The 15,243-nt window shown below is 41.7% G+C and overlaps 1 protein-coding gene across 1 annotated transcript; it reads left to right on the forward strand.

Moving 5' to 3' along the window:
- Positions 1–8,403: 8,403 nt before the first annotated feature.
- On the forward strand, positions 8,404–15,150 carry LOC133508464 (integral membrane protein 2A-like). Its single transcript, XM_061834553.1, has 6 exons — positions 8,404–8,636; positions 8,892–9,029; positions 10,544–10,729; positions 10,816–10,926; positions 12,524–12,668; positions 13,546–15,150. Exons 1-6 carry the CDS (start codon positions 8,571–8,573, stop codon positions 13,638–13,640), a joined length of 741 nt encoding a protein of 246 aa, XP_061690537.1. The 5' UTR covers positions 8,404–8,570; the 3' UTR covers positions 13,641–15,150.
- Positions 15,151–15,243: the final 93 nt, after the last annotated feature.

The following is a 15,243-nucleotide window of genomic DNA, read 5'->3' on the forward strand; positions in this document are numbered from 1 at the left end:
ATTGTAAAGCTGGTCAGATATGACCATTATATTAAGCCATTCTTTTGTTTTAAATGATAAAATGCTTCAGCTTCTCTATTAATAATCACATTTCTAAAAGTGTGGCCAGTGTGAAAGATTCTGCTTGTTGGGGATCACAAGACGCATGAAAAATCGTTTTTCTCTGACGCCTTCACTTTCTGTATGTGTTGAAGACAGGAAAGAGAGACAAATGAGCACTGTGGCAATAAAGTGAGTTTAAGTGACATCATTTGGTCTCCTGGTTCCAATCAGGCCATCCTCCCACTACTAATGGCACTTGATAGATTAATGACTGATCAGGAGACAGTGAATGTGTGTGTGTTGCGTGTCTGTGTGTGGTGGGGGTCTGCACAAAGGCTGTAATCAAACTGCTTGCAAATTAGCGCTCTATAACTACATCCTGATCAGGGCTTAGACTTCTGAAGGGGAGGAAAGTCCTCACAGACAATCAAGGACACGTGTACACGCACATGCACAAAGAGGCTATCACTTTCTTTCAGCTCATCACATTTGTCCTCTTTTGCAACGCGTTGCTCTGACATGGTCAGAAAAGAAAGCCCTGTTCGAGATGCCAATGATGCCGCCCATTGTAATATACATCAAACAAAAACTTTATATATATTTTTTAATTCTTGCAACCTCTGTTTTAGTGTATTGTAATCATATTACTGCTGATTAACACCCATCCATCCAAATTTTAGCTGCTTATCCTCACAAGGGTCGCGGGGAGTGCTGGAGCCTATCCCAGCTGAGAACAGGCAGGAGGCAGGGTACACCCTGAACTGGTTGCCAGCCAATCACAGGGCACATGTAGACAAACAGCCCCAGTCACAATCACAACAAGGGGAAATTTAGAGTGTCCAAATAATGTTGCATGTTTTGGGGATGTGGGAGGAAACCGGAGTGTCCAGAGGAAACCCACGTAGGCACAGGGAGAACATGCAAACTCCACACAGGCGGGTCCCGAGTTGAACCCGGGACCTCAGAACTCCGAGGCCAACGCTTTACAAGCTGAGCCACCGTGCCGCCCTAAAATGATTGCTTTTAATTTCACAGTGACACACAAAGTTTTGCACTGACAAACGCTCTGACAAAAATTATCCAATCAGGACATGCCTCTAAAGATTCTTTAATTGACATGCAAGTGTAACTTTCATTTTGTCATTTGTTATACACTAATCAGCATTACAGTTTCTTTGATTTGTTTATTAAAATGTTATCCGTTTTTCATACATTTTTAGAAAGCATTCCATCACACTGTCAAATGAGTAAATATTTTGTAAACAAACAGTGCTCGAGCATTTAAATTGGGAATAAGCAGCGACGTTACTGCATTGACTCCATATTTCCACTTGTCCTATGAACCACTGACAATACTTGTATCTTTTATGTTCACATTCACAGGGGAATTTCCTTCCATAGCATAAGAGATTATACATGTCATTCCTTTGCACACATTCATTGAATGATGTGAGGACAGTTTCACTCTGTGTTTTATTAACGAAACCGGCCTAATAAGCACAGAAACGACCCCAGAAAGCTTCCTCTGGAAAGGATACATGTGTGTTTGTGCGTGTTTTTGCTCCTTCTGTGAACCTGACAGTGACGTCACATAATCTGGAAGTGATTCTACCGAGCTATGAATCTATTGGCTAAAATTCAGCCATCTGTGTGTGCATTTCTGAGAGAGAAGAGAAAGAGAGAGAGAGAGAGAGAGAGAGAGAGAGAGAGAGAGATGCAAAGTCAACAATTGAGCAGCTCTCCGCACTCTGCAGGACGGTGAAGTCATTTCCTCCAAGTTTAAGCTTGAAGGAGCGAAACAGGCACCCGTCCATTTCCTCTTCTCTTATTTTTGCCTGTGAGCTGCCACCCTTGCTAACTCGTTCGTACCATACGCGTACTCAATACAAACATTTTGCATAAATCATGCACAAATTCAAGTAAAATTGATAAATCGAATAAACTTCTCGGATTCCAGATCCACCTGAATAGGTTAAAAAAACTGCAATATAGAGAGCTAGTATTAAAAATATATAGTAATAATAGTCCTTACCCCTCCTCCACACTTTCAACATATGCATTTTATTACATTATAATTTTTTATTCCTTAACACCTGCTCTCACTGTCTGACGGTCAAGAAATTGGAGACATTGTATAACATAACTTTGAGGAAAATAAAATAAAATTCTGTTGCTCACAAAGTTCTATGGGATAAAGGATGCTTGCTCCCATCTGTTTCTTTGTCACCCAGTTGAGTTTTACTGTAAAATTGATCCATAAAACAATAGTATTCATTATAAATTTAGACATCAAAATGCTGGACCAAACCACATTATAATGAAAGTCAGCTCGATTAATGCTAGCATCTCATGCAAAACCGCATAGGCAGGCTAAAAGAAATTAGCAAGGACGTCACAACCATTATAAAGGTTACAAATTAGAAATGTCACGTCCCCAGTTTTTCAGGGTTTCTTCCTATGTATTGTACTGTCTGTCTTTTATTTGCAAGTCAAATTGAAAAACATTATATGATACAAATACAGTACATTGTGACTGGCAATGAGTTCTGTGATTTTTTTTTCACATTTGTTTTTGTGTGTAATAAATAATTAACAAAATATAATTTGGCTTGTGTTTGAGATGCAGTGGGGATGCGTGTTTATTTTTTGAGACACATGTAACGTAGTTTTCAAAATATTCCCACACACAAGTTGATGATATTCACACACGTGAGAAATCCCATCCTTCCATCCACAAGGAGGCAGTGTTGCACTCGCCAATGAGAGCGTGTGTGTTTCTTTCGGCTTGTCCCTTTCGGGGTCGCCACAGCGTGTCATCTCAGATGAACACATGAACGGATATATATGTTTGGCACAATTTTTACGCTGGATGCCCTTCCTGACGTAACCCTTCTCAGGGAGTGGAGACCCCAGTGGGATACGAACCCACAACCCCTGGTTTAACAAACCAGTGCTCTAACTACTCGCCACTGAGAGAGTATACTACAAAAGAGATGATGGAGAGCTAGCTGCTGTCTTCCCCCCCTGCCACTGCATGAACATCATCAACACTGTAATAATAAAAGTTGTATCTTGCTGAGATATAGTAAGACGATTTCTTTTTTATTTTAGTTACGAATGACCGGGGTCCCGGTTGTCCACCTTGCTCAACCCCAGTCGGTTTCCTGAGGATTTCAGGAGGGTGGGGACATAAGACTGTTGGCTTCACATAAAAATGACTTGCTGTCAAGTCATCAAGGGAGACAGCAACACTGCCGCCCAACCGATGGAGGGACGAGCCTTCCCCCATGTGCGAATACCCTCACCGTGTCTGTAAATAACTTGAAGACTGCTTAACGTTACAGTGCATGCCCGTTAATCCACAAATGCACCTTCAACAATTCCCAAACAGAATTAAATATTTACAAATGGTAAATCATGATTATTTGTTGCACACGCAACATTAAAAACCACACTTGTGAATTGTGGATATATTTGTGGATCTGAAAAACAGGTGTTCATCGCAGATATATTTGTATAAATAATTTTGAGACAAACCTTTCCCCATATATGAGCTTTTCACGCCACGCTACATGCGCTAGCAATTTATTCATTTGAGACAAACTTGGGAACAACTTCACACAAGCATCCAAGAGGCCGCTGCAATTGAATCCTGAGCCGCATGCTGAGAACCTGCCCTCCCGACCACCGGCACCAGCTCTCCTTCAGTGTCGGATTCGTACGTATCCCTGAGGGGCGTCAAGCATTGCGGGTAGAAAAGTAAAGTAGATGACACACAGGGCTGTAGTAGAGCGAGGGTAGCTTTAGAAGCTGATACTTCCAGGAAAGACTCATTTGTCACCCTTGTCTGAAAGCCATATGTGATGACCAAGACTTTGTGTGCGGGGCATGGATCTTGTGAGTGTGATGCAGGGAGGTTTGTCTTTGAAGCAGCATCACTATTCGCCACCACATGTGCACGAAGAGCACAAAGTGTTCTTAGTCTCCTGGTGCACCCAACCACAGGATCTCCTCTACAAAGACACATGGAGCTTGTAGTGGTTCCGCATGAAGAAACGTCAGTGGTTTTATTAAGCACAGAGCGCTATTGAACATCTTTGGTCCATATACGCTCATCTTTGAGTAGGTTCTCATGTGTGCGTATGTGACACATGCAGCCTCACATGTCGAGTACTAAAACAGATGATGGATGCCTGTGTTAAATGTATCTATGCATGGTGAGTGATGTCATGGGGAAAATGATCTTTTTTTTTCACACGATATCCGGACAGCTACACCCTGGCAGACTTTTGCGGTCTGCTGACAAAGCACGCATGGTTTTTGTGTTCGCTGGTGTACACACATGCAGAACCAGATGTGTGTGTAATGTGAATTGGATTGTTTTGATTGGGCATTTACTGCACGTTACAGAGAAATACAGTATGGGTTGTTTTAACTGACGTCACATTTTTTGCTGAACCACTGCGCGCCGCCATTTAACCTCTCGATCTAACTCGTACCCAGTGTGGGAGTCTACGGAATACTCTCGGTTACTGTTTGTGTTTTTATGTTTCACGTGTGTCTCGGGACTTAAGTACGCAGGAGAGGACTTGCTAACCATCAGAGTGCCTTCTTCTGACTTTTTTTCGACAACTCTCGGCAATTCGCTGAAGCTTTTTCCAGAGTTGCTAGTTGGCGCTCTTCAAAGCCTCATGATCTGGTACACAAGTCCGGCTGCGTAAGCGGGGACATTGTCTAACGCATCCTATGAAAGACTTTGGACATTCTGCGGTACTGTGCTTTACGGAGACATGGCTTTGTGGACGATTGCTCGACGCTGCTATCCGCTGCCCGGTCTCAACCTCCACCGTGCTGATGTGTTGCCGAGCTAAGCTAACAAGCTTAATCGATACTCTTATCAGAAGGCCAACATTACAGTTAAGATTCTTTTTTGTTAGTCACTTGGAAGATTCGAGAATTTTGTGAAATACTGGATTTGTTTATTCTTTTGTCTTTCTGCCATTCTCATCAATTTTTAAACAAATAATAAACATTTCGCCTTGCTTGTGGTGAACTAATATACAGGTTTTACGTTCTGAAAAAAAATTTAATAAATGGAGTTTGCCTTGATATTAAAAAAAATAAAATTCCACCGCTTTTCGTTTTCCGTGTTAGGATACAGGTAAGTGCTCATCCTTCATGATTTCTGTCACATAGAGTAAAAGATCAAGGGCACAATACTGCGCCTTTGTGACACAGTCCTGAGTCCTATGATGTGTGTATGCCAGGTAGCCTAATAGTCAGTCTGGGCTTGATGTGTTGTCGGTCGCGTCTTCAATAAATGCAGTTAGAAACATAATGTCCTCCACCTTACCTATGTATGAGTAACGGGAGCTCAGGGATCAAAAATGGCCGCCGTTAAAGGTAGCCCAGCAGGTGACATCACATGAAAACAACCCATTAATATTCAGCCCCGCTGCGTTTGTGTGCCTAACACGTGTCTGTAGCGCCGACATCCGTGCCGTCGGCGACACACTTGATTTTTTTTCTCATACAGTGAGTATTGAAGATGTTAAACATTTACATTAGTTGGCTGCAACCGTTTACATAGCATGAGGCACTTTTAACGCAACTCACACAATAAATGAAGGGGTCAGCCTCATCTTTCGAGGCGGACGATAATCGGTCTTTTGCTGACTCTGTCGGAAGGGAGGAATCAAGCTCAAAATCAGACAGATTATCTTTATGTGTGTAGGCCGCTTAAACTCTTACTGTTAATGTTGCCTCTTTGTCTTGCAGCGTGTGTGTGTGCGTCCATGCATGCATGTGTGGGCAAGTTCTCAGATCAAAAGCAGCGTAAGCCGAGCCCATAAACAACCCTTCGGGACCATTTAGGATTATTCGAGAGAGTCGTGGGGGCGAAGAGGAGAGGGAATTGGGTACAGAAATCAGCTGCTCTGTTTATGTACCTTTCAGTGGTGATTACCGGTCCAATCTGTCTGTATAATGGAGGAAATATCATAGCCTGGCAGACTGCGTGCATTTTGTGGGAGTGGGAGATTCTTATAGTCGCATTTTATATAAGAACTGGAGAGATGCCACAGTTTTACTTGGAATTAGTACGTCAGTGCAGCAATAAGTCTTTATTTATTCACATGTACAAGGCTAACTGAGCCAAGAGAATGAAGGCAGAGGACCACCACAGACCAGGGGATTGAGGATATGTGTCAGACACACTGTAGTTCTGTGACTCGCGCCAGTGGTTCCACACAGTGTAGTGAAAGCTGTCTCGTTGGGCAGCGCACACACTGACAAGTACGTCGTGGCCGGCCCGTTGAAGACAGAACTTTTTGCCGGGTCAGTTTACAAGAGTGTCGTATTCGTTGAGATGAATAGGCTGTATTATGATCACTAAGTGGTTGTTTAAATTCATTACAGTGCATGATGAACTCCTATTTTGCGTGTGTGTGTGTGCGTCATGTGCATTTCTGATTCAGGGAACAGAATGTATAATTACTAGGAGTAGATAAAATGGATGCTCATGACACCCTGATTTTTTTCACAATCTGTGTCATCATCCATTTTCTACATTGTTTATCCTCATTAGAGTCTCAAGAGAGATGGAACTTACACCAGCTGACTTCGTACGAGATGCAGGTACACCCTGGATTGGTCACCAGCCAGTATGCAGTATATAGTACTCAAACCTGTCAATAGTTTTGTGTGTTTGTTAAAGATGCATGTATAGTACAGTATGTTTTGGAATGAAGGAGCCAGCGTACCTAAAGAAAACCTGCCTGCCCTTGTCAGCTTCACACGGGAAAGCCTGAACTTAAGAAGTGTGAAGCAGACATGTTTAACTTTCTTCAACTGTGCTGCCCTATTCGATTCCCTCAATGGAAATTCTACTGTATGAACCATTCATTTACAACCGCAGTGTGCCTTGGGAGATTTTCAGCTGTGCTGTGGAAAATTATCTAATTACACATAAGTGGTCTGAAAATGGCGGCTCGATAGAGGAGCTGGTAAAGCGTTGGCCTCAGAGTTCTGACGTCCCGGGTTCAATCCCGGCCCCGCCTGTGTGGAGTTGTTGGATGCTCTCCTCGTACCCACGTGGGTTTTCTCCGGGCATTCCGGTTTCCTCCCACATCCCAAAAACATGCAACATTAATTGGACACTCTAAATTGCCCCTAGGTGTGATTGTGAATGCAGCTGTTTGTCTGGCAACCAGTTCAGAGTTTACCCTGCCTCCTGCCCGTTGACAGCTGGGATAGGCTCCAGCACTCCCCGCGACCCTTGTGAGGATAAGCGGCAAAGAAAATGAATGGATGAATGGACGGATGGATGTTCATCTATGCCAGGGACAGATAGTGACAGTCAGACCACCAGTAGAAGGCAGAAGGTAATTAATTAACCTGTCTATGGACTTTGTGAAGTTTTTGTTTAGTGGTGTGGCATTTTTCAAAGGTAGATAAGATAGATAGATAGATAGATAGATAGATAGATAGATAGATAGATAGATAGATAGATAGATAGATAGATAGATAGATAGATAGATAGATAGATAGATAGATAGATTCCAATTATGAAATTCCAATTATGCAAAGTCCAATTATTAAGTCGAATTATTAAAACAGCACACACACACACCAATTTTGTGTGCATTGACGACCATCCCTGCTTTTATATATATATATATATATATATATATATATATATATATATATACTTATATATAAAATGCTAGATTGTGTATTAGTTTTAAGTTTACTTCCCACCACCATCCTCTTTTTGTTTTTTTTCTGGAAACAGTGTATCGGTCGGCTTCTTCATTTCTTCAAAAGGCAAAAGTATAGAGTATATTGTAGAGGAATACAATCCTATCTTATTAATGTTATCTTGGTAAAATCTGTACTCGAATCAAGGGGTAGGAACAGACACATTTTTTCCCCACTTCTTGCGACACCTACTGAAAATGTCCATTTGAATAGGACATACACAAACACTCCCACACAAAAAAAACAGTCCCAGCCAGGATGTTATAAGAGACAACATGGCGTCCTTAAACCATGTGAAATATATTTACCCACTACGGAGCAGTCCAATGAGTTCAACGAGTGTCTCCGCTTCCCTTTGTCCGTCTTTGGGTTGAATGTTTTCACCGAAAGCCACGAGGTGGCGCTAAATGCAACCCTGTAAAAATGACAGCCGACATAAAACTGCAAAACACCCAACGAACGTGGCATCTGCTTGCACATTGCTGTTAACTATCAATATCACTACTTTTGTCCAAAACATCAGCACAGGACACGTGTGTGCATATGCATTGCGAAATGTAAAGGCACGATTGTGGCTGCCATCTTCGATCCCAGTCGGCACCGGCAACCGGAAGTACTCACTAAACCCAAGCAGAAGCTGCTTGCAAAGTGCGTCACATCGCAGAGCTGCAGAGAATTAACGCGGCAGACGAGCAGCCCGCAACAGACAGCTCAACGCTTGTTCGTTTTCTTCTTTCTTGTTTTTTGAAATCCAACGAATTTGTGGCACAATGGTGAAGATCGCGTTCAACCCGGCTTTGGCGCAGAAAGCTCTCGCCAAGGAGCCTGCGGTGAAGGTGAGCGACCGTGCGGACGAGGCCTGCAACGACCGCAGCACGCACTTCGCTCCGTTCAGGGTTTCCATTGTGTGCAAACATTAGCGGGTCGCAAGCTGCGAGCATATTTGCACGCTGTGCGTCGCGTCCGTTATGCGTGGAAACGACGCCGAATACTGCGGCAATTTAAAGGGCCGCGCCGACAAGGCCGTGTTTTGCAATGCTTGCGTGCATGCATGAATAATGCATAACGTTATTTTTGGATGTCTGTTTTAGGACCCCGAGCTCGCCACTGCTCCGACAGGCATGGCAGGCTCCACAGGTCGTTGTTTGGTCACACTTCTGGGCATCGCCTTCATCCTCAGTGGGCTCATCGTGGGGGGAGCATGTCTCTATCGATTTTTCACTCCCAAGGTAAATTAATGATTACCCACTCAGATTGGTAACACGAGATCGTTATTATTTTTGTATGTGTTGTGATATTTTTGTTTTGTGCACCGTTGGATTTTTAGAACTGTGCTCAGTTGGACTGGGGATGTGCTTTGGGTCCACCTGGTTGCTTTATTATGAAAGAGCTCAGTATTATTAGGCCCACTGTGCAAAGAAAAGAAAAATACTAGACTTGGCACCGATTTGATCGGCCTGATGGGCTAAAAAATTGAAATTTTTTGCTTCTCAGTTTTAATGTCATAGTTCGGTGATCCGATCAATCACATCATTGATCGGTTCTGAAAAAGACATCTTACTCCATGTCGCCATGGTACACAATATATCTGAATCCAAAAGCAAGTAGTATTTGTATTTATACTACTATGTATATGTTTTTTTTTTTGTCTTTTGACTTAGAACTGTAAATATCTGACAGCCAATAAAATTGTTAAAAAATAACGACAATAAAACATCGCCTCCATGGGAGAGAGAAGAGGCTGAGAGAGATCCAGGTAATGTGCGGATCAGACTAGATATCAGATATCACTTTGCCAGACTACATCAATAAAATCTTGTGTTACGACATCATAATACCACTGCATCCCTCTTTTTACGATGATTGGGTACTATCTTGCCAATGCAAATGTGACCGGATAAGTTCGTTACCATGGGGATGACAACACAAGTGGATCGTGTGTTGTTGGTGGTCACCGGTGCTCAGGACAGGTGATGGTTGTGTAAGGCTTGTGTGCACTATGTTCCTGTAATGAAATATATAACTCCACACCAACAACTAAAAAATGTCACAAAAAGTAAATACATTAATTGCATCACCTGATCGGAGACTATGCATTTGTTCTCTGTCACTGTGCCTCACTGAATGAATCAAGATATATATTGTATGTATATTGTGTATATATATATATATATATATATATATATATATTTCTTGAACAATTGAGTACACAAGTATGTACAGTAACTGAAGAGGTCATTTAAATAGCTCCATCTTGTGATTGGATAGGCAATCGGGCTAAAAAAAAAAAGAAACTCTCCAAACCACATTTGTGAGGAAAAAAACAAACCTTGAGAAGGGGATCCAGATGTGTGCAGCAGATTAATTCCCTGCTGGACTTCCACTTTGATAGTGTGGTCAAAAAAAAGCTTAAAATCTTGCTTGCGCCTACCATTTTTACCCTTTATTGGTTGTCCCTCATTCAGGAAAGCTGTTCTTTCAGAAATAGACAATTCAGATCATTTAATGCGATGGACTAGTTTTATTCAGCGCAATCACTCGTTGCTCCGAGCAGTCTGTTTTGTTAATCCCCACAATAGGTTTTTAGTGACATGTTATGGTGGAGTAGTAAAGTCGACGAGTCTGTTCAACCTCTCCCACAGATGCTCCTTGAAGCTCTTCATCCGTATTTTTTGATTGTCTCAAAACCAGTCAGGTTTTGGACATCAGAGAGATTAACTTTGTTCTTGTCCGTGTCGTTCAGAGGTTGTATCATGGCGCCATGCAGGTCAGGGACATGTCAACCGTTGGTCATGCAGAAAGACAGCCTTACTATCTCCCATTGGTCCAAGAAGAGGTGGAGATTTCTGACAGCATGGCGGTCATCAGCGTCCCGCCTCCCCGTTTCAGCCCCGGAGACCCCGCTTACATCCTCCATGACTTCAACAGGGTGAGAGCAGGTTCAACTCTTGCACGAAAACTGTTGCAGACGCATTTTGAATTATTTCTTGTTTATTTGTGTGTTCATGTGAGCAGAATCTTACCGCATATCTGGACTTGACTCTGGGGACTTGCTTTGTGATTCCATTGAACAGATCGGTGGTGCTCCCCCCTCAAGACCTCACTGACTTTTTATCACAGCTGAAGGTGAGTCAAATAATGAACACGTGACCAGATATTATTTATATACGGTGAAGAAAATAAGTATTTAAACACCCTGCTTTATTTCAAGGTCTCGACTTACAAATCATGGAGCAGTCTGAAATGTTCATCTTAGGTGCAGTCCATTGTGAGAGAGATAATCTCAAAAGGAAAATCCAGAAATCACAATGTATGACTTTTTTTAACAATTTATGTGTGTGATACAGCTGCAAATAAGTATTTGAACACCCGTCAATCTGCTATAATTCTGACCCTCAAAGACCTGTTAGTCTGCCTTTAAAAGTCCACCTCCACTCCATGTATTATCCTGAATCAGATGCACCTGTGTGAGGTAATCAGCTGCATAAAGACACCTGTCCCCCCCCCATACAATCGGTAAGACTCAAACTTGTAACGTGGCCAAGACCAAAGAACTGTCCGAAGACACCAGAGACAAAATTGTACAACTCCACATGGCTTGGAAAGGGCTACAGAGAAATTGCCAAGTAGCTTGGTGAAAAAAGGTCCACTGTTGGAGCGATCATTAGAAAATGGAAGAAGCTAAACATGATAGTCAATCTCAATCGGAGTTGAGCCCCATGCAAAATATCACCTTGAGGGGTCTCAATGATCCTTGGAAAGGTAAGGAATCACCCCAGAACTACACGACAAGACTTTGTCCATGACCTGAAAAGAGCTGGGACCACCGTTTCCAAGGTGACTGTTGGTAGGAAATACACAAAGACGTCATGGTTTGAAATCATACATGGCACGGAAGGTTCCCCTGCTTAAATCAGCACATGTCAAGGCCCGTTTTAAGTTTGCCAATGACCATTTGGAAGATACGGAGAAGTCATGGGAGAAGGTTTTGTGGTCAGATGAGACCAAAATGGAACTTTTTGGCCCTAATTCCACTAACAGTGTTTGGAGAAAGACGAATGATGAATTCCATCCCAAGAACACCATCCCTACTGTGAATCATGGGGGTGGTAGCATCATAATTTGGGAGTGTTTTTCTGCACATGGGACAGGACGACTGCACTGTATTAAGGAGAGGATGACCGCAGCCATGTATTGTTGGATTTTGGGGAAGAACCTCTTTCCCTCAGTCAGAGCATTGAAGATGGGTCATGCCTGGGTCTTTCAACATGACAATGACCTGAAACACAGCCAGGAAAACCAAGGAGTGCCTCCGTAAGAAGCATATCAAGGTTCTGGCTAAAGTACCAAATATTAACATTGGTTTTCTAAGGTCTTCAAATACTTATTTGCAGCTGTATCACACAAATAAATCCTAAAAATATCATACATTGTGATTTATGGATTTTTCTTTTTAGAGGATCTCTCTCACAGTGGACATGAGGCTATGATGAAAATTTCAGATCCCACCATGATTTCTAAGTGGGAGAACTTGCAATATAGCAGGGCGTTCAAATACTTATTTTTTTCACTGTATATATTCTGCCAAAAATCAGCTTGGCCAATGCATTAAAGTTCTTAGCTTGTTTCTAGTTTTAATTTGAAAAAAAGTGGTGTACTTTTTAAATTTAGAGTGTGTCGAATGGATGAGCAGCTAATCCAATTTGTTGCGATCCTGTCACAGTCTGGCGCGTACCGCAGCTACCTGGTGCGAGAGGACCTCGTTGTCACAGAGCGCATTGAGAACGTGGAGCCGTTGGGCCTGCACATCCGCAAACTGTGCAGTGGCAAGGATATTTACAGAATGGAGCACCGTGCCAGCCTCCCAGGTCTGCATGTAACATTTTCTCTTTTTTTACATTAAGAAAGCTTGTCTGTGTTTCATAATGCTAGTTAGCATTGAATTCTCTATAGGTTGCTTCTCAATCATTCTGCTTTGTTGTTTGCAGAAGAATCAAAATAGTGATGATGATTAGTGATTCATTCTATTAAACTTTGGTGCTTTTAATTAACATCATGAACGGCTACATTCCAGTATGTTGGATATTGGCATCATTTTGCTGAACTGTGTCTTATTTTGATTGTTTGTTCTTAGCATAATTACATTTCATTTAATGCAATGATTTTTGGATGCTTGGGATTTTCGTACAATTCTCTTCTTAAAATTGGTGGATGAGGTTTTCATTGCAAATGGGCTAAACCATTCACTTTAGCAGAGAGATGAAGGACAAGTCGTTGACTGAAGAAAAGATTTTTCCACAATAATACTTTAACTGTATTTTAAGAACAGCTGTTCTAATAAGGAAACTTAGCTCATGTCATTTAAAAAAAAAAAAAAAAAATCTTGCTAGTTTCCGTACACTGCTTTGTGCAAGATGGTAGTATACTTAATGTTGCTATTCTGTACCATTCCACTCTCCCATAAAGTCAGACCACCCGCCCCCCATGATGTTCAATTGTGAATTTGAAATTCTAAAAAAAAAAAAATTTAGTATGGTACATTGATTTAAGGTGGTACTAACATGGTGCCAGCCAGCCATGGCCATCAAAGTCCACAGAAGTCACATGACACCACCACCATACAAAAAGCCTTTAAAAGCAAATAAATAATGTCTGTCATCCACACAAACTCTTTTCAAATTACATGATCACATCTGTTCATGCTTAAGCATTCAGACTTTGGACTAACTTATTTGTGTCTCCCAGGTCGGTCTATGGAGAAGCGCTCTGCAGAGGAGTGCTACACCTTCCATCACTTTGAAAACAAGTTTGTAACCGAGACGCGGATCTGCAAGGCCTGATGGGAGTGTGGCCCGCGTTTGATGGAGAGTCTGAGTGACGGAGGCAGTTGGTGGAAGTAGGTGGCAGAGGCAACAGCCTTCAGCTGAAAAGTTACGGATGTGTTCAAGTGCATCTCCAGTTTAATTTGCATTCCCTGCTTCAACCCTCAGTGATTTGTGTTTTTAGCCTCTTCTGCTCCATTTCCTGAAGCTTTTATTGGTCTAGTGCTAAAAAAAACTGCATCCTTCAGTCTATCAGCGAAATATAGTGGAGGGGTTTTCTTCGTGTCGCTGTGGTTTCCTCCAAACTCTTCGTTAAGTTTGTGCATTTCAACGTGTGTATTATAGCAGACCTGCGTGTCGGCCTGCAGCTTCACTGCAAGCACACATGCACAAATAGTTGTAGAGCCGTTTTGTTTATCTTATGAGCTGTACAATATACCGTTGTTGGGTTATGTTTTGTTGTAGTATGATAGCACCGTGGAAGTGGTAAAGTTACAGTCTTTACATGCAGTGAGGAAAACGAGCATTTGAACACCCTCGAAGAAGCACATCAAGGTTCTGGAGTGGCTGAGCTATTCTCCAGACCTAAACTAATGGAAAATCTTTGGAGGGATCTCAAACTCCGTGTTTTTCTGAGACAGCACAGAAACATGGCTGATCTAAAGAAGATCTGTTTGGAAGAATGGACCAAAATTCCTAATAAATTGTGTGCAAAGCTGGTGAAAAACGACAGGAATCGTTAGACCACAGTAATTACACACAGAGGCGACTGTATTAACATTGATTTTGACAGGTGTTCAAATACTTATTTGCAGCAGTAACAATCAAATACATTTATAAAAAAAAAATAAAATAATGCACTGTGATTCCCGGATTTTTTTTTTTTTTAATAGATTGTCTTTCACAGTGGACGTGCACCTGAAATGAAAATTTCAGACATCTCCATCATTTCAAAGTGGGAGAACGTGCACAATCGCAGGGTGTTCAAATACTTATTTTCCTCACCCTAGAAGCACAAATACGGAAGTCACTTCCCTCAAGTTTCTGCTGTCCCGCTTTAATGTTTATTAAATGATGTCATCAAACCTGATGAACACTGTAGCTCTGTATAGGACCTATAAGTTTAATCCTTATTTGTTTTTGTTTTTTTAAATCCTTAACGCTTCGGTATATACTTGGTTTTGGGGGTAATTTCAATTATTATTTGCGTCATAAAGTTGTTTAGAGAAACAGGGCATGATCCAGTTTTTCCAAATATGTAATTTGTTTTGAATTTATCAGAAATATTTTGCTTTAAACAACGTACACACGCATGCTTATTGCAATTGCCCTCGACTGACAGTTGGAGGAGATCTCGGTTATTTTCAGTGGCATCCTACTTGACGCCTGTCCAGAAAGACAATCGAACGTGAAGCGTGCTTGGAAATGTTTGCCCATATTTTGAATAGACTAAATGATTATTAGATACACGTGGACAGCCATTTAACTGGTCTCCCTTTGTTTGGTGATTAAAGATGATTTTAACTAATTTCATGTGTTTGCTCATTATTGTGCAAATAATTTAGAACGTGAAGCTCGACCTTTTTAGTTCCCAGTTTGACTTTTAGATTAATAGGAAGCC

Source organism: Syngnathoides biaculeatus, chromosome 11 (assembly GCF_019802595.1).
Source record: "Syngnathoides biaculeatus isolate LvHL_M chromosome 11, ASM1980259v1, whole genome shotgun sequence".
Taxonomy (NCBI): domain Eukaryota; kingdom Metazoa; phylum Chordata; class Actinopteri; order Syngnathiformes; family Syngnathidae; genus Syngnathoides; species Syngnathoides biaculeatus.